The sequence below is a fragment of the Pristiophorus japonicus genome, chromosome 16 (genome assembly GCF_044704955.1).
Source record: "Pristiophorus japonicus isolate sPriJap1 chromosome 16, sPriJap1.hap1, whole genome shotgun sequence".
Lineage (NCBI taxonomy): Eukaryota > Metazoa > Chordata > Chondrichthyes > Pristiophoridae > Pristiophorus > Pristiophorus japonicus.
In genome coordinates, this window is record NC_091992.1 from 5,021,539 (window position 1) to 5,048,411 (window position 26,873).

At 50.3% G+C, this 26,873-nt stretch overlaps 1 protein-coding gene across 7 annotated transcripts in view; it reads left to right on the plus strand.

Moving 5' to 3' along the window:
* Positions 1-1,105: 1,105 nt before the first annotated feature.
* The window catches only part of LOC139226277 (transient receptor potential cation channel subfamily V member 4-like), a 76,633-nt gene continuing 50,865 nt past the window's right edge, over positions 1,106-26,873 (plus strand). For 6 of the 7 annotated variants that reach the window (XM_070856914.1, XM_070856918.1, XM_070856916.1 and 3 more), the window contains exons 1-2: positions 1,106-1,441; positions 5,999-6,163. In XM_070856914.1, the coding sequence (XP_070713015.1) occupies positions 6,045-6,163 (119 nt within the window). In that variant the 5' untranslated portion in view covers positions 1,106-1,441; positions 5,999-6,044. Of the gene's footprint in view, positions 1,442-4,846; positions 4,912-5,998; positions 6,164-26,873 lie in introns of those variants that run through there. The other variant, XM_070856915.1, reaches the window with a different exon arrangement.

Genomic DNA, 26,873 nt, shown 5'->3' on the forward strand with positions numbered 1-26,873 from the left:
TCCAGGTGTGACCTCACCAATACCCTGTACAGTTGTAGCAGGACTTCTCTGCTTTTATACTCTATCCCCCTTGCAATAAAGGCCAACATTCCATTTGCCTTCCTGATCACTTGCTGTACCTACATACTAACTTTTTGTGTTTCATGCACAAGGACCCCCAGATCCCTTTGTACTGCAGCACTTTACAATTTTTCTCCATTTAAATTATAATTTGCTTTTCCGTTTTTTCTGCCAAAGTGGATAACCTCACATTTTCCCATATTATACTCCATCTGCCAAGGCCAGGTGTGTGTCGCAGTGAGAAAGCTTATGGCCTCAGGAACACAGCACACGGGGGCAGGTATGTCACGATGGCCAGGCAGGAACATCGGCAGGGCCCAGGTGCAGAGGAGTGGGAAGGTCGGGGCGGATGAGCGGCGAGTGTTTGTGGCGAGATGCGGTGAATGTTTATGGCGGAGGAGCGGCGGGAGATCATGGCAGAGGTGCAACAGATGAGGGTACGGGGCCCAGAGAGGCGAGGGCCCAGGGGCAGCACGGGCCCAGCCCACACTGTGCGATATGTGAGCGCACTAGGTCCGTGCAGCAGAGCTGGTCTCCAGTCGTCCTGGTTAACCCTTGCCACTGGACCAAGACCTGGCTCTGTCAAGCCCGTGTGGTGGCTGGTGTGCAACAGTCACCCCACGTTAAAAACATCCACCCACAGGCATCTTCCACCCCCTCAACATGGAGTTCAGGACTGGAACATCGGGTCCTTCATTGAAACACCTGTGAACTCGTGGAAGCAAGTCATCCTCGTTCGAGGGACCGCCGATGATGATAATGGGGACTGCATGCAGTGATGGGCTCTGTAAAATCTCCTTTGCTGACAAACACACAGTCTTATTGAAGCGTGTCGGCGTTGTGTGTGCATATTGCGGTGGCAGGAAAGGCATTTGTCTCTGCTTCCTCTCTCACAGGGGAAACTAAAAGTTTCCAAACAATATTTAGCAAGAACACTGTCCCTTTCAACACTGCCTGTGGCCCATCAATGTGCGGTTAAAACGCGTGAGATGGTGTGAAAGAGCAAAGGGTTAACGTACAAAATGTAACCATATCAGACGGAAAATCAGGCCCCCACAATGACAGCAAGTCACCCAGCCCCTTCAGCTTCTCTCTCTCTGTCTCTGCGCCCTCCCCCAATACAATTCCGCACTCTCTCTGTGTCCCCAGCTACTGCACACTGCATATTGCACTTGCATGCCTTGTGTGAAGGAGTTTGCAGCATTTCCGTAAGGCCTGTCGGGGATATTGGACGGATCCGCTGCTCAGAGGCGATTGAATGACTGCATTTTCCCCATCGTGCGGACTCCAGCGATCAGCACTGCGACCGACGGGAATGGATTAAGACCAGGCGTTGGGGAATTGGCAGCTGCGATTACACGGGAGTTGTCAGAGAGCGCTGGTGAGGGCACAGTTTTATTACTGGCTCAGAGTCTGGAACACAAGTCATCAAGTTGACATGCTGTCTCTGTATCTCTTCTTTCAATTGGTGAATGTCCGATTATATAACAAGCAATCTCAGGGTACGCGGCAGCAGGGGCTCAGTGGGTAACTCTCTCACCTCGGAGTCAAGTCTGCACTTCAAAGATTTGAGCACAATATCCAGTGCAGTACTGAGGGAGCGCCGCACTGTCGGAGGGGCAGTACTGAGGGAGTGCCGCACTGTCGGAGGGGCAGTACTGAGGGAGCGCCGCACTGTCGGAGGGGCAGTACTGAGGGAGCGCCACACTGTCGGAGGGGCAGTACTGAGGGAGTGCCGCACTGTCGGAGGGGCAGTACTGAGGGAGTGCTGCACTGTCGGAGGGGCAGTACTGAGGGAGCGCCGCACTGTCGGAGGAGTAGTACTGAAGCAGTGCCGCACTGTCGGAGGGGCAGTACTGAGGGAGTGCCGCACTGTCGGAGGGGCAGTACTGAGGGAGCGCCGCACTGTCAGAGGGGCAGTACTGAGGGAGCGCCACACTGTCGGAGGGGCAGTACTGAGGGAGTGCCGCACTGTCGGAGGGGCAGTACTGAGGGAGTGCTGCACTGTCGGAGGGGCAGTACTGAGGGAGCGCCGCACTGTCGGAGGAGTAGTACTGAAGCAGTGCCGCACTGTCGGAGGGGCAGTACTGAGGGAGCGCCGCACTGTCAGAGGGGCAGTACTGAGGGAGCGCCGCACTGTCAGAGGGGCAGTACTGAGGGAGCGCCGCACTGTCAGAGGGGCAGTACTGAGGGAGCGCCGCACTGTCGGAGGGGCAGTACTGAGGGAGCGCCGCACTGTCGGAGGGGCAGTACTGAGGGAGCGCCGCACTGTCGGAGGGGCGGTACTGAGGGAGCGCCGCACTGTCGGAGGGGCAGTACTGAGGGAGTGCCGCACTGTCGGAGGGGCAGTACTGAGGGAGTGCTGCACTGTCGGAGGGGCAGTACTGAGGGAGTGCTGCACTGTCGGAGGTGCTGCTCTTTCGGGTGGCCTTGGTTAATCTCCGCAAGAGAGGAAGTCTCCTCCTTTCGCACAGTCACCGCTGCCAGAGTCACGATCCCTGTAGAGAGGAAGCAGTGAGAACAGCTGCACAACTTCCGCAAGGCACGAAGCTCAGGTTGCGGTCTGACCCCTCGCTGTGTGCTCGTCGCGTAAGGCTTGGGTCGGAAGACAAACCGCGTTTGCATGAGGAGTCCTGGAATCAATGATCTGGGTTGGTTCAGTGTTTTTAACAACCCTTTTATTTTACTGCAAGCAAGGACTTAAGCAGAGAGGGTGAGAGATGACAGAGGTACAAGTGCACTCGGCCAGGGACACAAAACAGATTCAGCAGTAACTGTATGAGTCTCCGGGGGGAGCGGGGGAGCGGGGGCATATAAATGGGCGGTAGATGCCGATTTCACTCCCCACCCCTGTAATGAATGCTCACAGGTTGGTAGAGCTGTTGACCTGGGAGTGGCTTAGCCAGTCACGTGATGTTCACCAGACTCAATAAAACCCCAACCAGTTGGGTTTGGGGGATCCACGATGGGGCAGGTGGTTGTGAGCCTGGTGGGTGAACTGCTAATGTGTAGTGTGATTGTTAAACCTTTGCTAATAAACCAACTAGTTCTCAATAGTACTATGTTGCTATGAATTCTTAAGCAAAGAACCCATGAAGCAAATACATTACGGCGCCCGTTGTCTTTAGCAACTTCCCAAGCTGGATTGCACATCTGTCCTGCAGGAGGGTTGCCAACTGTCCTGGACCTTTCATCACATGACGAGCCCCGCTCTGTCCCCGCCCTCCGGCCATTGGTCCATCCTCCAAGCGCACTGCCTTCCCACGGCCAATTGGAAAGCGAGCAGCCTCTTTGTTAACCTGGTTGGGTTAATCTTGACTGTCAGTCAAACAAACTCTCTTTCCCCATCTCCACTGGTTTTATAACTAATAAGAATATGAAAAAAAACCAACATCACTAAAAAACAGATTATCTGGTCATTATCACACTGCTGTTTGTGGGAGCTTGCTGTGTGCAAATTGGCTGCCGTGTTTCCCACATTACAACAGTGATTACACTCCAAAAGTACCTCATTGGCTGTAAAGCGCTTTGAGACATCATGAGGTTGTGAAAGGCGCTATATAAATCCAAGTTTTTCTCTTTTTTAATGCACTCGGATTGGATTCTGTTGTCCACGATGTGAACCATTTGGTATGAAAAAGGGAATTTGTTTGAAACTGTCATGTCTGTAACCACCATGTAACACCACTGTATTACTGTACACACTTAACTTAGAGGCACACCTTGACCACAGGGGGTGACCTTGTGGGAGACACTCCTTACCTGATCACACAGGTATATAAAGGGAGGTCCCACGCAGGGTCATCACTTCTGGAGTCCTGTAATAAAGAGTTAAGGTCACAGAGTGGCCTTGTCCCTGGAATGTGCCTCGTGTGGTTTCATGCTGTAGAGTAAGGACTTCACAGAAACTGTTTGAACAATACTATCACAGCCTGATTTCTCCCACTTCCGTTAGTTTTCAACAAAAAGTTTCACTTCCTGAATCTGTCGCTCCTGCACTCGAGCTGGTGTTCCTTAATCGCCCCTCCCCTCCCCCACCACCTCCCCAACCCTTCCCCCACCCCTATTCCCCTACCCCCACCCCCTCCCCTTCCCCCACCCCCACCTCCACTCCCCCAACCCCCTCCCCTCCCCCACCACCATCCTTCCCCCACTCCCAGTCCCACCCCACCCACTCCCCCACTCCCTCCCCTGCTCCACCCCCTCCCCCAGTACTGAGGGAGTGCTGCACTGTCGGAGGTGCTGTCCTACGATAAACCGAGGCCCCGTCTGCTCTCTCACGTGGGTGTAAAAGATCCCAAGGCCACTATTTGAAGAAGAGCAGGGGAGTTCTCCCCGGTGTCCTGGGGGCCAATATTTATCCCTCAATCAACAATGAAAAAAATAGATGAACTAATCTTCAGTAAAAACATGAATCTCCATTACAACAGTGACTACACTCCAAAAGTGCTTCATTGTCCGTAAAGCGCTTTGGGACGTACTGAGGGGGCGATAGAAATGCAACCTTTTTGTCTCTTTTATCTTTGTCCAAATTTGCATTCCGATCTCACTGCCCTGTTTCACCTGAACAAGTGCAACTCGAACTGAGGGAAAACAACATTCTCCAGCAAGTCCTCTGTCAGAAACATCACAGGACCAAATGTTCCAGATCCTTCCACTCGTGCGTGGCTCTGTCAGAGCTCGGTTGTGCAAACTGTTTCTGTGCAGTGGATTGCGATTCCAGTTGCTATTTCCCCATTTATAGTCTGGCTGGGAGCTGTGAGCAGTCGCTCGTTGAGCTGCAGTCCTGACGGGGAAACGTGTGAAGCAGGTACAGCAACATTGTCCGCCCGCAGTTGTATTTCTCAAACGGTGAGTGTGACTGTGTCGATCTCTCTGCCTGCGCTGTATACAGCTCCAGTGTGAAAGTTCCCTCTGTCTTACACTGATTATAGAGCGTTGCAAGTTACAGAGAGCGTGTTTGACACAGTTTCACAAAAATAGAAAAATAGAAATATAGCACCTTTCACAACTCGGGACGTCCCAAAGCGCTTTCCAGCCAATTAAGTTTTTTTGAAGTGTATCACTGTTGTAATGTGGGAAACGTGGCAGCCAATTTGCGCACAGCAAGCTCCCACAAACAGCAATATGATAATGACCGGATAATCTGTTTTAGTGATGTTGATTGAAGAATAAATATTGGTCCCAGGACACCGGGGAGAACTCTCCTGCTCTTCTTCGAAATCGTGGCCGTGGGATTTTTATGTCCACCTGAGAGAGGAGACGGGGCCTCAGTTTAATGTCTCATCTGAAAGACTGCACCTCCGACAGTGCAGGGAAGGGAGGAGGTAAAAGGGCAGGTGTTGCATCTCCTGCACTTGCAGGGGAAGGTGCTGTTCGACGGGGAGGGGGTGCTGGGGGTGATTGAGGAGTGGGCCAGGGTGTTGCGGAGGGAATGGTCCCTTTGCAATATTCAAAGGAGAGGGGAGGGGAAGATGTGTCTTGTGGTGGGATCACACTGGAGGTGGTGCAACCTCTCTCACCTGGAAGGACAAGGGCAGCAGGTCCATGGGAACACCACCACCTCCACGTTCCCCTCCCAGTCACACACCATCCCGACTGGGAAATATATCGGCCGTTCCTTCATCGTCGCTGGGTCACAATCCTGGAACCCCCTCCCTAACAGCACTGTGGGAGCACCTTCACCACACGGACTGCAGCGGTTCAAGAAGGCGGCTCACCACCACCTTCTCAAGGGGCAATTAGGGACGGGCAATAAATGCCGGCCTGGCCAGCGATGCCCACATCCTGAGAATGAATGATAAAAAAAGGAGTGGGGACAGAGAGGACGTGATTGGCAGAAGGAGGGGATTAAACCCCCTTTGTCACATCGGTCAGAGCAGCTTGTGTGTGAACCTGGAGGTTATGAATTACTGATAGTGTGTTTTCCTTGGTGCAGACCGCAAGTAGCTGGGGAACGGAGCTGATGAGCGAGCTGGGCAGGAATGAGCAGCGACACGGCTAACCTCATTGGGGAAGATGATTTCTGGGACCTCCCTGACGACATCTGCATTAACCCCCTGGTCAGAAACAGGCATGATGCTGGGCCCAAGGAGCAGGACAGGTAAGCGAAACATTGAGCGGAAGGGGTTTGCCCGCTCACCTGCCTGCGCTATCGGTGTGTACGGTCTTGGCTCGACCCCAGCTGCTGGCGGAGGCGAGCTGGGGGTGTGGTGTGTGTGGGAGGGGTAAGTGTATCGGGGGCAGGAGGTGCATTGGCGATATCAATAGGAGGATTCCCTTAGGGGAACCAAGGGATATGGGGACAGTGCTGGAAAGTGGAGCTGAGGTCGAAGATCAGCCATGATCTCATTGAATGGCGGAGCAGGCTCGAGGGGCCGAATGTCCTACTCCTGCTCCTAATTATTATGTGTTTAATAACAATTCTATTTGAGATGGAGTGGACACCCTCAATGCCGTGTCTTCAGCTGCCTGGACCCCTAGCTCTGGAATACACTCCCCAAACCTCTCCGCTTCTTCCCCCTTTAAGACGCTCCTTAAAACCTACCTCTTTGACCAAGCTTTTGGTCACCTGCTCTAGTAATCAAGGCAGCAACAACAAATTGCATTTATATAGCGCCTGTAACATAGTAAAGCATCCCAAGGCGCTTCACAGAGCGATTATCAAACAGTTATTGACACTGAGCCACATAAACCTACCTTTGACCCAGCTTTTGGTCACCTGTCCTAATATCTCCTTATGTGGCTCGTGTCAAATTCTGTCTGGTAACGTGAGGAGGATCAAAGAATCTGTAGAGGAATATAGATAGGCTAAGTGAGTGGGCAAAAATTTGGCAGATGGACTATAATTGGAAAAGTGTGAGGTTATCCACTTTGGTAGGCAAAATAAAAAAGCAAGTTATTATTTAAATGGGGAGAGATTACAAAATGCTGCAGTACAGCGGGACCTGGGGGTCCTTATGCATGAAACACAAAAAGTTAGTATGCAGGTACAGCAAGTGATCAGGAAGGCAAATGGAATGTTGGCCTTTATTGCAAGGGGGATAGAGTATAAAAGCAGAGAAGTCCTGCTACAACTGTACAGGGTATTGGTGAGGCCACACCTGGAGTACTGCGTGCAGTTTTGGTCTCCGTATTTAAGGAAGGATATACTTGCATTGGAGGCTGTTCAGAGAAGGTTCACTCGGTTGATTCTGGAGATGAAGGGATTGCCTTATGGAGAAATGTCGAGCAGATTGGGCCTATACTTATTGGAGTTTAGAAGACTTAGAGGTGATCTTATTGAAACGTATAAGATTCTGAGGGGGCTTGACAGGGTGGATATAGAGAGGATGTTTCCCCTCGTGGGGGAATCTAGAACTAGGGGGCACATAGTCTCAGAATAAGGGGCCGCCCATTTCAGACGGAGATGAGGAGGAATTTCTTCTCTCAGTGGGTTGTAAATCTGTGGAATTCTCTGCCCCAGGGAGCTGTGGAGGCTGGGTCATTGAATGTATTAAGGTGGAGATAGACAGATTTTTGAATGATAAGGGAGTCGAGGGTTATGGGGAGCGGGCGGGGAAGTGGAGCTGAGGCCAAGATCAGATCAGCCGTGTGAAGACTCATGGGAAAGATACCAAGAGGTGTTTTTTTTTCCCCAACAGGTGAGAGCAGGTTCAGTGGGGGATCTAACAGAAGTCTTCAAACTAAGAGAGGTTTTGGGAGGGTAAATAGTGAAAACCTGGCCCCAATCATGACAGGGGCAACGGCTAAACCATGACATGCACCCGCACTCTGAGAAAATGGGAGCGTGGTTATGGTCTGAAGTTGTTGAACTCGATGTTGAGTGCCGAGAGGAAAAATGCGGTTCTGTTCGTTAGGCGGATAGCCCGATCCCTGATCGTTAGATAAAATAGGATTTAAAGAGAGGTGGCAACCTTATAAGAACATAAGAAATGTATAACTGTAGCAAGACTTCCCTGCTTCATCCTCTTTGCAATAACGGCCAAGATACCATTGGCCTGATCACTTGCTGTACCTGCATACTAACCTTTTGTGTTTCATGCACAAGTACCCCCAGGTCCCGCTGTACTGCGGCACTTTGCAATCTTTCCCCATTTAAATAATAACTTACTCTTCGATTTTTTTTCTGCCAGAGTGCATGATTTTGTGTGTCCTCCTGCAAAAGGACATAGAGAGGCTAAGTGAGAGAGCAAAACTTTGGCAGATGGAGTGTGGGTTGAATGAAGAAATAGGAAAGGATTTCAGACTGCAGGGGGCGTTGTGTATTGCCCCCTGCTCACAGCTGTGACGTGCCAGATTGTATAAATGCAGAGGTTAGGCAAGCGTGTAGCAAAGGCAAAGAGGTTTTAATGGGGAATTTTAACTTTCATACAGATTGGGGAAAGCAGACTAGCTGTCAGAAAGGTGGTGAATTTCTTGAGTGTGTCCAGGATAGTCCTCTACAACAATATGTCTCCGAGACACTAAGGGGACAGGCCATGTTAGATTTAGGGATGAATAATGAGCCAGATTTAGTTAACAGCCAAATGGTGAATGAACATTTATCCAATAGCGATCGTAACGTGATCGAGTTCAAAGTAGTGTTTGAGAGGGAGAAACACGAAACAGTGACTAAGATTCTGATGGCCATTAGAGGGAGCAACTTGCTGGAGCTGTGAGGTCGGGGGCGAAGGAGCGGCGAGAGTTCATAGAGGGATGTGATCGGAGCCCAGGAGAGGCGCGAGTTCGGGGCCCAGGAGAGGCGAGGGCCCAGGGGCAGCAGGGCCCAGCCCACACTGCGATATGTGAGCGCACTAGGTCCGTGCAGCAGAGCTGGTCTCCAGTCGTCCTGGTTAACCCTTGCCACTGGACCAAGACCTCGCTCTGTCAAGCCCCGTGTGGTGGCTGGTGTGCAACGGTCACCCCACGTTAAAAGAGCTCATGCACAGGCATCTTCCGCCGTTCAAGATGTAGTTCGGGATCTACATTGAAACACCCGTGAACTCATCACTTTTTGGCCTGGAAGCAAGTCATCCTCGCTTCGAGGGACCACATATGATGATAATGACTAATATTTTAGCTTTGGACAAGACCGACTTCAGCGGGTGAGACAGAGACTGTCCGCAATGAACTGGGTCAATCTGTGAATGGGTAAAACGGCAGGAAATCAGGGGGAGACGTTCAAAGCAGAATGTAACGTGAGACGGCGCCAGTTTATACCCCTGAGGGGCACGAGCTCGAGTGCCAAAAAAACCCAGCCATCGACCACTAGAGGTGAGGGACCGCATAAAACTAAAGGAAAAAGCAAACAAAAATACAAAAGGTGGCACAGGTCCTCGCGAGTGGAAAAGATACAAAGCAAAGGGCCTCAAAACAGGCAGTAAGCGTTACCAGCAGGAGTATGAGAGGCCAAACGAGAAGCAAACGGGTTTCAATGTAGGCAAATGTGAGGTCATCCACTTTGGACCTAAAAGGATCAAACGAGGAACTTTCTAAATAGTGGAAAGATAAAACAGGGGACGTCCAAAGAGATTTGGGGGTTCAGGCAAATAGGGGCAGATTTTCCCGTCCTTTGCGTTCTGTGTTTTGCCCCAGAGCGGTGGCAGTGACGGTGTTCTGGCCGGGCAGTCAGCCTCCAGCACCCCGCGGCATGTTGGCCTTCATAGCGAGGGGATTTGAATACAGGGGCAGGGAGGTGTTGCTACAGTTGTACAGGGCCTTGGTGAGGCCACACCTGGAGTATTGTGTACAGTTTTGGTCTCCTAACCTGAGGAAGGACATTCTTGCTATTGAGGGAGTGCAGCGAAGGTTCACCAGACTGATTCCCGGGATGGCGGGACTGACCTATCAAGAAAGACTGGATCAACTGGGCTTGTATTCACTGGAGTTCAGAAGAATGAGAGGGGACCTCATAGAAACGTTTAAAATTCTGATGGGTTCAGACAGGTTAGATGCAGGAAGAATGTTCCCAATGTTGGGGAAGTCCAGAACCAGGGGTCACAGTCTAAGGATAAGGGGTAAGCCATTTAGGACCGAGATGAGGAGGAATTTCTTTACCCAGAGAGTGGTGAACCTGTGGAATTCTCTACCACAGAAAGTTGTTGAGGCCAGTTCACTGAATATATTCAAAAAGGAGTTAGATGAGGTCCTTACTACTCGGGGGATCAAGGGGTATGGCGAGAAAGCAGGAATGGGGTACTGAAGTTGCATGATCAGCCATGAACTCATTGAATGGCGGTGCAGGCTCGAAGGGCCGAATGGCCTACTCCTGCACCTATTTTCTATGTTTCTATGTTTCTATGTAATCCCCAGGGCCGGTTTTGTGGTGGCACGGAGCAGCACCGCCCAGGAGAGCGGTGCCGGTGTGTGCAATGTCCCTGGCCAACCCGTCCGCCCTGCAGCACGCCACGCAGTGACCGCTTGGGAAATCGGGCGATACCGACTGCAGAGAACTGAGTAATGGACTCCTCAATATGTGCGATTGTCTTTTCTTTATGTTGTGGTGGCGGTGGCAATGTTTTGGGAATGTTTTTTGTTGGGCTTTTTCAGGTTTTATTTTCTCCCCAGCGTCTCTCGGAACGCTCCTAGCCCGGTTCTTTGGCTTGGGATCACCCCATGCTCATGCCCGAGGTGTACAACGCCTGCCTTAGCACTGCGCCCCTGACTCAGGGCCCAGCTGCCCAATGTTACTGACTGAAGCACAAACTGTTCTCGCCGCTAACGTTACCGCCCCAAAATCATCAAAGCCGGAAATCCAGCCCTAAAATATCATAAACAGAAAATAATCAGAAAGGCTAAAGGAATTTGTTATGTATGTTGTGGCTCCGTGTTCCAGGGCGTGGCGAGTTATGTCGCCGACCTGAGAACTTGCAAATTTGCTGGATTTTGGGGGGAAATACTTTGGGACTTTTTTGTGCTTGGCATCGGCCACGAGGTCATTCTTCGCAAGCTGTAGTCCACCGAATCCCTCGACCTGAGCAAGGCCATCGCGATAGCCCAGGCTTTCATATCCACGAGCGATAATACCAGACAGATATCTTCCCAGCATCGAAGTTCACCCGCAAGTATTGTGCATAAAATAACGTCGCTAGCAGGCAGAACTGCATATGGCAGGGCCTATACGTCTACAGCTGCATACCTAGGATGACTCAGAGTCCACCATCGGGCGTGAATGCAAACCCATTAGCACCATGTTGGCGCTGCGGGGGTAATCATCGAGCCCATCAATGTCGATTCAAGCACTACGTGTGCAAAGGCTGCGAAACAATGAGGCACCTCCAGCGAATGTGCAAGAGTTCTGCGACTCACCACGTGGCAGAGTCGGCAGAAGATGATTGATCCGGTGCGGATCATGCAGAACAAACAAGAGAGGCAACTCGACCCGAGGAAGAAGTGTATGGGGTACACACCTTCACCACCAAGAGCTCTCCTATCATGCTGAAAGTCAAATTGAATGGTATTCCAGTATCAATGGAGTTGGACACGGGGGCGAGTCAGTCAATTATGAGCCAGAAGGCTTTTGAGAAACTGTGGGGCAACAAGGCACAAAGGCCCAAACTGAGCCCAATTCAGACAAAGCTGTGCACCTACACCAAAGAGCTCATACCAGTCATTGGCAGTGCGGTAGTTAAGGTATCGTACGATGGAGCTGTGCATGATTTATCACTGTGGATTGTACCAGGCGATGGCCCAACGCTATTTGGCAGAAGCTGGCTGGGAAAGATTTGATGGAACTGGGACGACATCAAAGCACTATCTTCAGTGGATGATGCCTCATGCGCCCAAGCGCTGAGCAAGTTTCTGTCGCTATTTAAACCAGGCATCAGCAACTTCACAGGCGCCAAGGTGTAGATCCATCTAGTCCCCGATGCAAGACCCGTTCATCACGAGGCTCGAGCGGTTCCATATATGATGAGGGAGAAAGTCGAGATCGAACTGGACAGACGAGAGGGAATCATATCGCCAGTCGAGTTCAACGAGTCCGATTGTTCCGGTATTGAAAAGCGATGGCACGGTCAGAATCTGCGGAGACTACAAGATAACGATCAACCGAGTCTCGTCCCAAGACCAGTACCCGCTACCCAAGGCAGATGACCTGTTCGCAACGTTAGCGGGGGGGAAGTCGTTCACCAAATTGGCCCTAACCTCCGCCTACATGACACAGGAGCTGGCTGAATCTTCGAAAAGATTGACGTGCATCAACACACACAAAGAACTGTTTATATACCACAGGTGCCCTTTTGGGATTCGCTCCGCTGCTGCCATCTTCCAGAGGAATATGGAGAGTCTGCTGAAATCGGTTCCGCGCACCATTGTGTTTCAAGACAACATCTTGATCACTGGTCGTGACACCACCGAACACCTGCGCAACCTGGAAGAGGTTCTAAGTCGACCAGACAGAGTGGGACTCAGGCTGAAACGATCCAAGTGTGTTTTCCTGGCACCAGAGGTCGAATTTTCATTCCTGGGACTCCTCAACTATTTTGGTAACTTTCTACCCGGTTAAGCACTTTGCTGGAACCGTTAAACATGTTGCTACGTAAGAGTGACGACTGGGTTTGGGGTAAATCTCAAGAGACAGCCTTTGAGAAGGCCACAAGCCTACTTTGTTCTAATAAGTTACTTGTACTGTATGACCTGTGTAAACGATTAGTGCTAGCTTGTGATGCATCATCATATGGGGTCAGCTATGTGTTACAACAAACCAATGTATCGGGCAAACTTCAACCGGTTGCATACGCGTCTAGAAGTCTGTCTAAGGCTGAAAGAGCCTACAGTCTGGTCGAGACAGAGGCGTTAGCACGTGTATATGGTGTTAAGAAATGCACCTATACCTATTTGGACTTCGGTTTGAGCTTGAAACCGATCACAAACCGCTCATTTCGCTGTTTTCAGAAAGCAAAGGGATAAACACTAATGCTTTGTCTCGTATCCAAAGATGGGCACTAACATTGTCCACCTATGACTATGTTATCCGCCATCGACCAGGCTCTCAGTCAGCTACCATTGCCCACCACCGGGGTGGAAATGACACAGCCCGCAGACATGCTTCTGGTCATGGATGCTTTTGAGAACGAGGGGTCACCCATCACTACTCACCAGATCAGGACCTGGACCAGCCAGGATCCTGTGCTATTACTTGTAAAAGGTTGCGACCTCAATGGGAGCTGGTCGGCCATTCCCGGGGAAATGCAAGATGAAATGAAACTGTTTCACCGACGCAAAGATGAAATGTCCATCCATTCGGATTGTCTCTTATGGGGTAATCACGTGGTTTTGCCAAAAAAAGGCAGGGAATCGTTTATACGCAACCTCCACAATACCCACCCAGGCACAGTCATGATGAAGGCTATAGCCACGTCGCATGTTTGGTGGCTTGGCATTGACTCGGACTTAAGAGTCATGCATACACCAGTGCAACATGTGCTCACAATTGAGCAATGCACCAAGAGAGGCTCCATTGAGTCTGTGGTCATGGCCCTCCAAACCGCGGTCCAGGATCCACGTAGATTTTGCTGGCCCCTTTCTCGGAAAGATGTTTTTAGTTGTAGTGGATGCTTACTCTAAATGGATTGAATGGGTAATCATGTCATCCAGCACATCCACTGCCACCATTGAAAGCCTCCGGGCTATGTTCGCCACCCATGGCTTGCCCGACGTCCTTGTCAGTGACAATGGACCGTGTTTCACCAGCTCGGAATTCAACGAGTTTATGACCCGCAATGGCATCAAGCATGTCAGGTCTGCCCCATTTAAGCCCGCCTCCAACGGTCAAGTGGAACGGGCAGTCCAAACTATCAAGCAGAGCTTGAAACACGTGACGGAAGGCTCCTTGCAGACCCGCTTATCTCGGGTTCTGCTCAGCTACCGGATGGGACCCCACTCGCTCACTGGGGTTCCCCCTGCAGAATTGTTAATGAAGAGAGCACTCAAAACCAGGTTCTCCCTTGTCCACCTGGATCTAAATGATCATGTGGAAACCCGGCGTCACCAGCAAAACATGTACCACGATCGCACGGCTGTATCGCGTGACATTTATGCTAACGATCCTGTGTTTGTCCTGAATTACGGTCATGGTCCTAAATGGGTCGCTGGCACTGTCTTGGCCAAGGATGGGAATAGTGTGTTTATAGTCAAACTATTGAATGGACAAACGTGCAGAAAGCATTTGGATCAGACCAAACTGCAGTTCACCGACAACAAGGAACAACCTGAAGAGGATATCACCATCATCGATCCACCAACACACACCCACCCAGCAATCGACCTTGCTGTGAATCAAGAGGATGTACCCACCATTCCCAACAGTCCTGTCAGACCAGCCGCGTCGCAGTGCAGCAATGGTCCAACCAACTCACCCATGCCAGAGTTTGAACTCAGACGATCAACCAGGGAGAGTAGGGTCCTGGATCGTTTCAACTTGTAAATAATTTGTATCAAAGACTTTGGTGGGGAGTGATGTTATGTATGTAAACATTGTAACTGTGTAAGACTTGCCACCAGAGGGCGCAACTGTTGGAGGCCCAAGATTCACCTGCACACCTCGTGCAACGGAGTATAAAAGGTTGTGGAGTTGCATTAAAGAGACTAAGGTCACATCAGTTTTAGCTCACAGTACTCAGTCTTGTGGAGTTCTTCCATACTTAACAGAATTCTGGCCTTTATATCCAGAGGACGAGAATACAAGGGGGCAGAAGTTATGCTGCAACTGTACAGAACCCTGGTTAGATCCCACCTGTAGCTCTGTGAGCAGTTCTGGGCCCCACACCTTAGGGAGGATATATTGGTCTTGGAGGGAGTGCAGCGTGGGGTTACCAGAGTGATACCCGCACTCCAAGGGTTAAATTACGAGGAGAGATTACGCAAACTACGGTTGTATTCCCTGCAATTTATACGGTTATGGGGTGATCTGATCGAAGTTTTCAGGATATTAAGGGGAACGGATAGGGTAGGTAGAGAGAGACTGTTCCCGCTGGTTGGTGAGTCTGGGACTCGGGGCTTGGTCTAAAAATTACAGCCAGTACTTTTGAGGAGTGAATGTAGGAAACACTTCTACACACAAAGGGTGGTAGGAGTTTGGAACTCTCTTCCACAATTGATGCTAGATCAATTGTTAATTTTAAATCTGAGATTGATAGCTTTTTGTTAACCAAAGGTATTAAGGGATATGGGGCAAATCAGGTATATGGAGTTAGGTTACAGATCAGCCGTGATTTCATTAATGGCGGAATGGACCCGAGGGCTGAATGGCCGCCCCTTGTTCCTATGGTCAGGTTCCCCTCCTTGGCTATTCGTCTGCTACAGGCATTCAGCGGTGCAGCCTGAGCTGACTCCCCATGTTCACACGATCCTTTCCAGCAAGGTGGGAGAGCGAGTGCTCAGAGAATCCGGCACAACCACGACCAACAAAAGAAAAGAGGCACATTGGGATTTTAACGATTTTATTGGGAAAATAGTCTATGAAATCAAACTGATGCTCATTGCGGTAAAATTATCAAAGAACCTGTAGCATAACCCAAGACAGCCACATGATACAGTCCAGTAGCATGAAGGAGAGCCACATGATGTAGCTGATCAGAAGATGTGAGTGGCAGGTAATGCAGTCCAACATGATGTACGTAAAGTACATGGTGTAGTTGAATAGAAAGGATGACTGGCCGATGGTGATGTCAAACAGAAAGTAGATGAACCAGAAGCTGTACCTGAACAGCAGGTACCACAGCCACATGTTATAGTCGAAGATCACATACAGCAGCCACATGGCACCATCTTCCAGGCAGTAGGAGCAGGCAGCGGCTGTGTCCGACACCACGTAGGTCACCCACAGCGCATAGTCCTGCACAACGTACGTCAGCCACCTGAAGTAGTCGGTCAGTGCGTAGGACAGGTGCAGCATGCACGCCTGCGAGACGTACCACAGGCTGATGCTGGTGTCCCTCACGATGTACAGGAGCCAGGCCAGGTACTGCATGTGCGCCATGCACAACCACGAGGTGTCGACCGGCAGAACAAAGGACAACCACTTGGCATGGCCGAGCAGGCTGTGCGACACATTGATGGTCAGGTCCAGCAGCAGGTAAGTGATGTACAAGGTGCTGTTCAGGACACTGTAGGTGAGCATCAGCGAGTAGTCTCTGACCAGGTACATCTGCCACTTGATGTAGTCCGCCCAGACATAGGAGAGCCACAGGCTGTACCTGGACTCCGAGTAGGAGAACCAGGAGGAGAAGCTGGCCAGCGCGTTGGAGAGCCACCGCATGTAGTCATCGATCACGTACAGCAGCCAATTGGAGCGGTCGGACAGGTTGTACACCAGCCACAGGTTGCAGTCCAGTATGACGTATGACAGCCACATGCTCACCTGCCACAGGCAGTGCAGGAGCCACAGGCACACGATGTTGTCGGTCAGGTTGAAGAGGACCCAGGCCATTGGGTTGAGCAGGCAGTTGGACACCCACATACTGCAGTCAAACATCATGCTAGACAGCCAGAAGGTGCATTCGAGCAGGAAGTGCGAGAGCCAGAAGGCGTACCCGAGCAGGAACTCTGGGACAGGCATCGTGATCCGAGTGCTTTCTCCCAGTCGCTAGGTTACACGGTGAACCGCCATCTCTTCCCGCGGATCAACGACCGAGCTGGGAGCGGGAACTCGGGAGGACGACTGTTTCCGGCACTAAAACAGACATTGCGCGGGAAGGGGCGGGGGGGTGGGGGGGCAGAGGGGGAGCAAAATTATCCAGCAATAGGTTTGCCTCCTTTGGTTCTTCCGAGAACTAACGCAGAAACAACCATGGTGAGGAGCCAAGTCTGTATGCACTGTGACCTCCTGCAGCCCCCCCCACCCCACCCCCCACCCCTTGTTGTCCCAATTAGTGTCATTAACAATTGGCCTCTGAGTCAACAATTGCACAGTCAGCCAATCGTGTGAGTTGAAAGGGGGAATGTGTGTGTGCTGGTGCATCGAGTTGGAGGAAGATCTGTCACTCAGCCCCAATCGCCAGCAATCGTGCCCAACAACAACAACTTGTATTTATATAGCACCTTTAACGTAGTGAAACGACCCAAGGCGCTTCACGGCAGTGTTACAAGACAAAACAGATAAATTTGACACCGAGCCGCAGAAGAGGAAATTACGGCAGGTGACCAAAAGCTGGGTCAAAGAGGTAGGTTTTAAGGAGCGTCTTAAAGGAGGAGAGAGAGGCGGAGAGGTTTAGGGAGGGAGTTCCAGAGCTTGGGGCCCAGGCAGCTGAAGGCACGGCCGCCAATGGTGGAGCGATTACAATCAGGGATGCTTAAGAAGGCAGCGTTGGAGGAGCGCAGACATCTCGGGGGGAGGGGGGGTTGTGGGGCTGGAGGAGATTACAGAGATAGGGAGGGCAGAGGCCATAGAGGGATTTGTAAACAACATAAGAACATAAGAACATAAGAATTAGGAAGAGGAGTAGGCCATCTAGCCCCTCGAGCCTGCTCCGCCATTCAACAAGATCATGGCTGATCTGGCCGTGGACTCAGCTCCACTTACCCGCCCGCTCCCTGTAACCCTTAATTCCCTTATTGGTTAAAAATCTATCTATCTGTGACTTGAATAACTGCTTTCTTGGGCAGAGAATTCCACAGATTCACAACCCTCTGGGAGAAGAAATTCCTTCTCAACTCAGTTTTAAATTGGCTCCCCCGTATTTTGAGGTTGTGCCCCCTAGTTCTAGTCTCCCCGACCAGTGGAAACAACCTCTCTCCCTCTATATTGTCTATCCCTTTCATTATTTTAAATGTTTCTATAAGATCACCCCTCATCCTTCTGAACTCCAACGAGTAAAGACCCAGTCTACTCAATCTATCATCATAAGGTAACCCTCTCATCTCCGGAATCAGCCTAGTGAATCGTCTCTGTACCCCCTCCAAAGCCAGTATATCCTTCCTTAAGTAAGGTGACCAAAACTGCACGAAGTACTCCAGGTGCAGCCTCACCAATACCCTATACAGTTGCAGCAGGACCTCCCTACTTTTGTACTCCATCCCTCTCGCAATGAAGGCCAACATTCCATTCGCCTTCCTGATTACCTGCTGCACCTGCAAACTAACTTTTTGGGATTCATGCACAAGGACCCCCAGGTCCCTCTGCACCACAGCATGTTGTAATTTCTCCCCATTCAAATAATATTCCCTTTTACTGTTTTTTTTCCCAAGGTGGATGACCTCATACTTTCCGACATTGTATTCCATCTGCCAAAACTTAGCCCATTTGCTTAACCTATCCAAATCTCTTTGCAGCCTCTCTGTGTCCTCTACACAACCCGCTTTCCCACTAATCTTTGTGTCATCTGCAAATTTTGTTACACTATACTCTGTCCCCTCTTCCAGGTCATCTATGTATATTGTAAATAGTTGTGGTCCCAGCACCGATCCCTGTGGCACACCACTAACCACCGATTTCCAACCCGAAAAGGATCCATTTATCCCGACTCTGCTGGTACCTCCCCAGAGTCCAGAGAATTTTGGTAGATTATAACGAATGCATCTGCTATAATTTCCGCCATCTCTTTTAATACCCTGGGATGCATTTCATCAAGACCAGGGGACTTGTCTACCTTGAGTTCCATTAGTCTGTCCAGCACTACCCGCCTCGTGATAGTGATTGTCTCAAGGTCCTTCCTTCCCACATTCCCGTGACCAGCAATTTTTGGCATGGTTTTTGTGTCTTCCACTGTGAAGACCGAAACAAAATAATTGTTTAAGGTCTCAGTCATTTCCACATTTCCCATTATTAAATCCCCCTTCTCATCTTCTAAGGGACCTTTACTTTAGTCACTCTTTTCCATTTTATATATCTGTAAAAGCTTTTACTATCTGTTTTTATGTTTTGCGCAAGTTTACCTTCGTAATCTATCTTTCCTTTCTTTATTGCTTTCTTAGTCATTCTTTGCTGTTGTTTAAAATGTTCCCAATCTTCTAGTTTCCCACTAACCTTGGCCACCTTATACGCATTGGTCTTTAATTTGATACTCTCCTTTATTTCCTTGGTTATCTATGGCTGGTTATCCCTTCTCTTACCGCCCTTCTTTTTCACTGGAATATATTTTTGTTGCGCACTATGAAAGAGCTCCTTAAAAGTCCTCCACTGTTCCTCAATTGTGCCACCGTTTAGTCTGTGTTCCCAGTCTACTTTAGCCAACTCTGCCCTCATCCCACTGTAGTCCCCTTTGTTTAAGCATAGTACGCTCGTTTGAGACACTACTTCCTCATCCTCAATCTGTATTACAAATTCAACCATACTGTGATCACTCATTCCGAGAGGATCTTTTACTAGGAGATCGTTTATTATTCCTTACTCATTACACAGGATCAAATCTAAGATAGCTTGCTCCCTTGTAGGTTCTGTAACATACTGTTCTAAGAAACAATCCCATATGCATTCTATGAATTCCTCCTCAAGGCTACCCTGTGCGATTTGATTTGACCAATCGATATGTAGGTTAAAATCCCCCATGATTACTGCCGTTCCTTTTTCACATGCCTCCATTATTCCCTTGATTATTGCCCGCCCCACCGTGAAGTTATTATTTGGGGGCCTATAAATTACGCCCACCAGTGACTTTTTCCCCTTACTATCTCGAATCTCCACCCACAATGATTCAACATTTTGTTCATTAGAGCCAATATCGTCTTTCACAACTTTCCTGATATCATCCTTTATTAACAGAGCAACCCCACCTCCTTTCCCTTCTTGTCTATCTTTCCAAATCATCAGATACCCCTGTATGTTTAATTCCCAGTCTTGGCCACCCTGCAACCATGTTTCTGTAATGGCCACCAAATCATACCCATTTGTAATGATTTGTGCCGTCAACTCATTTACTTTATTTCGAATGCTGCGTGCGTTTAGGTAGAGTGTTTTAATACTAGTTTTTAAACCATGATTTTTAATTTTGACCCCTTCTGCAGCCCCTTTATATTCAGTGGCCCTTTTTGTTTTTTGCCTTGGGTTTCTCTGCCCTCCACTTTTACTCATCTCCTTTCTGTCTTTTGCTTTTGTCTCCTTTTTGTTTCCCTCTGTCTCCCTGCATTGGTTCCCATCCCCCTGCCATATTATTTTAACTCCTCCCCAACAGCACTAGCAAACACTCCCCCTAGGACATTGGTTCCGGTCCTGCCTAGGTGCAAACCGTCCGGTTTGTACTGGTCCCACCTCCCCCAGAACCTGTTCCAATGCCCCAGGAATTTGAATCCTTCCCTACTGCACCATTGCTCAAGCCACATATTCATCTGAGCTATCCTGCGATTCCTACTCTGACTAGCACGTGGGACTGGTAGCAATCCTGAGATTACTACTTTTGAGGTCCTACGTTTTAATTTAGCTCCTAGCTCCTTAAATTCGTCTCGTAGGACCTCATCCCTTTTTTTACCTATACCGTTGGTACCAATGTGCACCACGACAACTGGCTGTTCTCCCTCCCTTTTCAGAATGTCCTGCACCCGCTCCGAGACATCCTTGACCCTTGCACCAGGGAGGCAACATACCATCCTGGAGTCTCGGTTGCGGCCGCAGAAACGCCTATCTATTCCCCTTACAATTGAATCCCCTATCACTATCACTCTCCCACTCTTTTTCCTGCCCTCCTGTGCAGCAGAGCCAGCCACGGTGCCATGAACGCGGCTGCTGCTGCCCTCCCCTGATGAGTCATCCCCCTCAACAGTACCCAAAGCGGTGTATCTTGAAATCAAGGCGTTGCTTAACCGGGAGCCAACATAGGCCGGCGAGCACAGGGGTGATGGGTGAGTGGGACTCGGTGCGAGTTAGGACATGGGGCACAGGGGATGATGGGTGAGCGGGACTTGGTGCGAGTTAGGACATGGGGCACAGGGGGTGATGGGTGAGCGGGACTTGGTGCGAGTTAGGACACGGGGCACAGGGGGTGATGGGTGAGCGGGACTTGGTGCGAGTTAGGACACGGGGCACAGGGGATGATGGGTGAGCGGGACTTGGTGCGAGTTAGGACACGGGGCACAGGGGATGATGGGTGAGCGGGACTTGGTGCAAGTTAGGACACGGGGCACAGGGGATGATGGGTGAGCGGGGCTCGGTGCGAGTTAGGACACGGGCAGCCGAGTTTTGGATGAGCTCAGGTTTATGTAAGGTAGAATGTGGGAGGCCAGCCAGGAGTGCGTTGGAAGAGTCAAGTCCCGCTCACTTGTGGCTCGTTTAGGGAACTGGCCTCCCTTTGAGAACAGGAAAGTGGTTGTCCGTTTCCAACGACCTTGCAATGTCCAGCTGTTGCGCATTGGAAACCCTTGCATCATCCCTCCTTGAAAAGCTGTCAGTGACCTCCCCAAGCTCTCCTGCTCTCCCTCTTTGTGAAATGCCTCTGGAGGTCAGGCTAAATTAAAAGTGTAGTGACTGTAAATGACATCGCCACAGGAAAATGAGATGGCATTTGTTGTGTATCTGTAAAGCATGCACTCCCATGTTCTGCCACCAGGGAGCTCATCCCCTGAAGTCCCAAGGGATCCCAGCATCCCTTGGGAGCACTGTATATAAGCCGGCTCCTAAGGCCTGTTCATCACTCTGGAGTGTCTTATTAAAGACTGAGGTCACTGTTACTTTAACCTCCCTGTGTGCAGTCTCATCTGTGTTAGAAACACAATAACTGGCGACGAGAATACGAATCCAACGCAATGATGCAGCAAACTGTGGGCATCCTGGAGAAGTTCTCGGAGGGTGAGGACTGGGAAGCCCTATGTCGAACGGCTGGACCTGTACTTTGTAGCCAACGAGCTGGACGGAGAAGGAAGCGCTGCAAAAAGGAGAGCGGTCCTCCTCACAGTCTGCGGGGCACCGACCTACAGCCTCATGAAGAATCTTCTGGCTCCGGTGAAACCCACAGATAAGTCGTATGAGGAGCTGTGTACACTGGTTCAGGAGCATCTTAACCCGAGGGAGAGCGTGCTGATGGCGAGGTATTGGTTCTACACGTGCCAGCGATCTGAAGGTCAGGAAGTGGCGAGCTACGTCGCCGAGCTAAGGCGACTTGCAGGACAATGTGAGTTTGATGGCTACCTGGAGCAAATGCTCAGAGACTTTTTTGTACCGAGCATTGGCCACGAGACCATCCTACGAAAACTTTTGACTGTAGAGACACCGACCCTCAGTAAGGCCATTGCGATAGCACAGGCATTTATGTCCACCGGTGATAACACCAAACAAATCTCTCAGCACACAAGTGCTAGCAATGTTCATAAATTAACTGGAACTGTGTTTATGAGCAGAAATGTACAGGGCAGAACCCATGAGTCTGCAACTGCCAGCAGGCCTCAGGTGACCCAGATGACTCAGAGTCTCCAACAAAGGATGAATGCAAGGCAATTCACACCTTGTTGGTGTTGTGGAGACTTGCATTCAGCCTATTCATGCCGCTTCAAAGGGTATGTTTGCAAGAACTGTGGAACAATGGGGCACCTCCAACGAGCTTGCAAACGAGCTACAAGCTCTGCAAAACCTGCTAACCACCATGTGGCAGAGGAAGATCGGTCCATGGTGGATCAAAGCAATTTGAGCCTCAAGAGAGAGGAGGCAGATGCTGAAGTACACGGGGTGCACACATTTTCGACGAAATGTCCACCTATAATGCTAAATGTAAAATTGAATGGCTGACCCGTAGCTATGGAACTGGACACTGGCGCTAGCCAATCCATCATGAGTAAAAAGATGTTTGAGAGACTGTGGTGCAACAAGGCATTCAGACCAGCCCTGAGCCCCATCCACATGAAACTGAGAACGGACACCAAGGAGCTTATCACTGTCCCAGACAGTGCCATGGTCAAGGTCACCTACGAGGGCACGGTGCACGAACTGCCACTCTGGATTGTCCTGGGTGATGGCCCCACACTGCTTGGAAGGAGCTGGCTGGGCAAAATCCGCTGGAACTGGGATGACATCCGAGCGCTATCACATGTCGATGAGGCCTCATGTACCCAGGTTCTTAACAAATTTCCTTCCCTTTTTGAACCAGGCATTGGAAACTTTTCTGGGGCGAAGGTGTGGATCCACTTGGTCCCAGAGGCACGACCCATTCATCACAAGGCGCGAGCGGTACCTCACATGATGAGGGAGAGAGTGGAAATCGAGCTGGACAGGCTGCAACGCGAGGGCATCATCTCCCCAGTGGAATTCAGCGAGTGGGCCAGCCCAATTGTTCCAGTACTCAAAAGTGGTGGCACGGTCAGGATTTGTGGTGATTATAAAGTAACTATTAATCGTTTCTCGCTACAGGACCAATACCCGCTACCTAAGGCAGACGACCTATTTGCGACGCTGGCAGGAGGCAAGACGTTCACCAAGCTCGACCTGACTTCAGCCTACATGACACAGGAGCTGGAGGAGTCTTCGAAGGGCCTCACCTGCATCAACACGCACAAGGGACTGTTCATCTACAACAGATGCCCGTTTGGAATTCGGTCGGCTGCAGCGATCTTCCAGAGAAACATGGAGAACCTACTCAAGTCGGTACCACACATGGTGGTCTTTCAGGACGATATATTGGTCATGGGTCGGGACACCGTCGAGCACCTACAAAACCTGGAGGAGGTACTCCAGCGACTGGATCGCGTAGGGCTGCGGCTGAAGAGGTCGAAATGCGTCTTCATGGCAACAGAAGTGGAGTTTTTGGGGAGAAAGATCGCGGCGGGCGGCATTCGGCCCACAGATGCCAAGACAGAGGCTATCAGGAATGTGCCCAGGCCACAGAACGTCACGGAGCTGCGGTCGTTCCTGGGACTCCTCAACTATTTTGGTAACTTCCTACTGGGGTTAAGCACCCTCTTAGAGCCCCTTCATGTGTTATTGTTCAAAGGTAAGAACTGGATATGGGGAAAAAACCAAGTAATTGCTTTTGATAAAGCCAGAAACATTTTATGCTCCAACAAGCTGCTTGTATTGTATAACCCGTGTAAAAGACTTGTGCTAGCATGTGACGCGTCGTCGTACGGAGTCGGGTGTGTATTACAACAAGCTAACGTTGCGGGGAAGTTGCAACCTGTCTCCTATGCCTCCAGGAGCTTGTCTAAGGCCGAGAGGGCCTACAGCATGATTGAGAAAGAGGCATTAGCATGTGTGTTCGGGGTAAAGAAAATGCATCAGTACCTGTTTGGCCTCAAATTTGAGCTGGAAACCGATCACAAGCCCCTCACATCCCTGTTCGCTGAAAACAAGGGGATAAGTACTAATGCCTCAGCCCACATACAAAGGTGGGCACTCGCGCTATCAGCGTATAACTATACCATCCGCCACAGGCCAGGCACCGAGATCTGTGCGGATGCTCTCAGTCGGCTACCATTGCCCACCACGTGGGTGGAAATGGCACAGCCTGCAAACTTGTTGATGGTGGCGCAGCCCGCAGACTTGTTGATGGTCATGGAAGCGTTTGAAAATGATAAATCACCTGTCACGGCCCGCCAGATTAGGACTTGGACTAGCCAAGATCCTCTGCTGTCCCTAGTAAAAAACTGTGCACTGCATGGGAGCTGGGCCAGCATCCCCATTGAAATGCAAGAGCCAATCAAGCCGTTCCAGCAGCGAAAGGACGAACTGTCCATTCAGGCAGACTGCCTGTTGTGGAGTAACCGCGTAGTACTACCAAAAAAGGGCAGGGAGACGTTCATCTCGGATCTCCACAGCACACACCCGGGTATAGTAATGATGAAAGCGATAGCCAGATCCCACGTGTGGTGGCCCGGTATCGACTCTGACTTACGAGTCCTGTGTACGGCAATGCAGCGGATGTGCTCAGTTGAGCAACACGCCCAGAGAGGCACCACTAAGTTTGTGGTCCTGGCCCTCCAGACCATGGTCGAGGATCCGTGTCGACTATGCGGGCCCATTTCTCGGTAAAATGTTCCTGGTGGTGGTGGATGCTTTTTCAAAATGGATTGAATGTGAAATAATGTCGGGAAGCACCGCCACCGCCACCATTGAAAGCCTGAGGACCATGTTTGTCACCCACGGCCTGCCTGACATACTGGTCAGTGACAACGGGCCATGTTTCACCAGTGCTAAATTTAAAGAATTCATGACCTGCAATGGGATCAAACATGTCACCTCGGCCCCGTTTAAACCAGCCTCCAATGGGCAGGCAGAGCGGGCAGTACAAACCATCAAACAGAGCCTTAAACGAGTCACAGAAAGCTCACTCCAAACCCGCCTGACCCGAGTACTGCTCAGCTACCGCACGAGACCCCACTCGCTCACAGGGGTGCCCCTGGCTGAGCTACTCATGAAAAGGACACTTAAAACCAGACTCTCGCTGGTTCACCCCAACCTGCATGATCAGGTAGAGAGCAGGCGGCAGCAACAAAATGTAAACGATGGTCGCGCCACTGTGTCACGGGAAATTGATCTGAATGACCCTGTGTATGTGCTAAACTGTGGACATGGTCCCAAGTGGATCGCGGGCACGGTGATAGCTAAAGAAGGGAATAGGGTGTTTGTAGTCAAACTAGACAATGGACAAATTTGCAGAAAGCACCTGGACCAAACGAGGCTGCGGTTCACAGACTGCCCTGAACAACCCACAGCAGACACCACCTTTTTCGAGCCCACAACACACACCCAAAGGATCAACGACACCACGCCGGACCAGGAAGTCGAACCCATCACGCCCAACAGCCCAGCAAGGCCAGGCTCACCCAACAGCCCTGCAGGGCCAACAACACGCCAGCCCAGCGAGGGCACAGCCAACACACCAGAACAGACATTTGTACCGAGGCGGTCCACCAGGGAAAGAAAGGCTCCCGACCGCCTCACCTTGTAAATAGTTTTCACTTTGACTTTGGGGGGGGAGTGATGTTGTGTATCTGTAAAGCATGCACTCCCATGTTCCGCCACCAGGGAGCTCATCCCCTGAAGTCCCAAGGGATCCCAGCATCTCTTGGGAGCACTGTATATATGCCGGCCCCTAAGGCCTGTTCCTCACTCTGGAGTGTCTTATTAAAGACTGAGGTCACTGTTACTTTAACCTCCCTGTGTGCAGCCTCATCTGTGTTAGGAACACAATAGCATTGAGTCTACAGAAACAGCTCATTCGGACCAACTGGTTTATGCCCCACACAAACCTCCGCCCACATGTCTTCATCTCATCCCAACAACAGAACCTTCTTGTTTATCCAGCTTCCCATTAAATGCATACCTGGCCTTCCAAACTATCCCCAACTATTTACAATCTACATTAATGATTTGGATGAAGGGACCGAGGGTAATGTAGCCAAGTTTGCTGATGATACAAAGATGGGTGGGAAAGCAAATTGTGAGGAGGACACAAAAAATCTGCAAAGGGATATAGACAGACTAAGTGAGTGGGCAAAAATTTGGCAGATGGAGTATAATGTGGGAAAGTGTGAGGTTATCCACTTTGGCAGAAAAAATAGAAAAGTAAATTATAATTTAAATGGAGAAAAATTGCAAAGTGCTGCAGTACAGAGGGACCTGGGGGTCCTTGTACATGAAACACAAAGTTAGTATGCAGGTACAGCAAGTGATCAGGAAGGCAAATGGAATGTTGGCCTTTATTGCAAGTGGGATGGAATATAAAAGCAGAGAAGTCCTGCTACAACTGTACAGGGTACTGGTGAGGCCACACCTGGAGTACTGCGTGCAGTTTTGGTCTCCGTATTTAAGGAGGGATATACTTGCATTGGAGGCTGTTCAGAGAAGGTTCACTCGGTTGATTCTAGAGAGGAGGGGGTTGACTTATGAGGAAAGGTTGAGTAGGTTGGGCCTATATTCATTGGAATTCAGAAGAATGAGAGGTGATCTTATTGAAACTTATAAGATAATGAGGGAG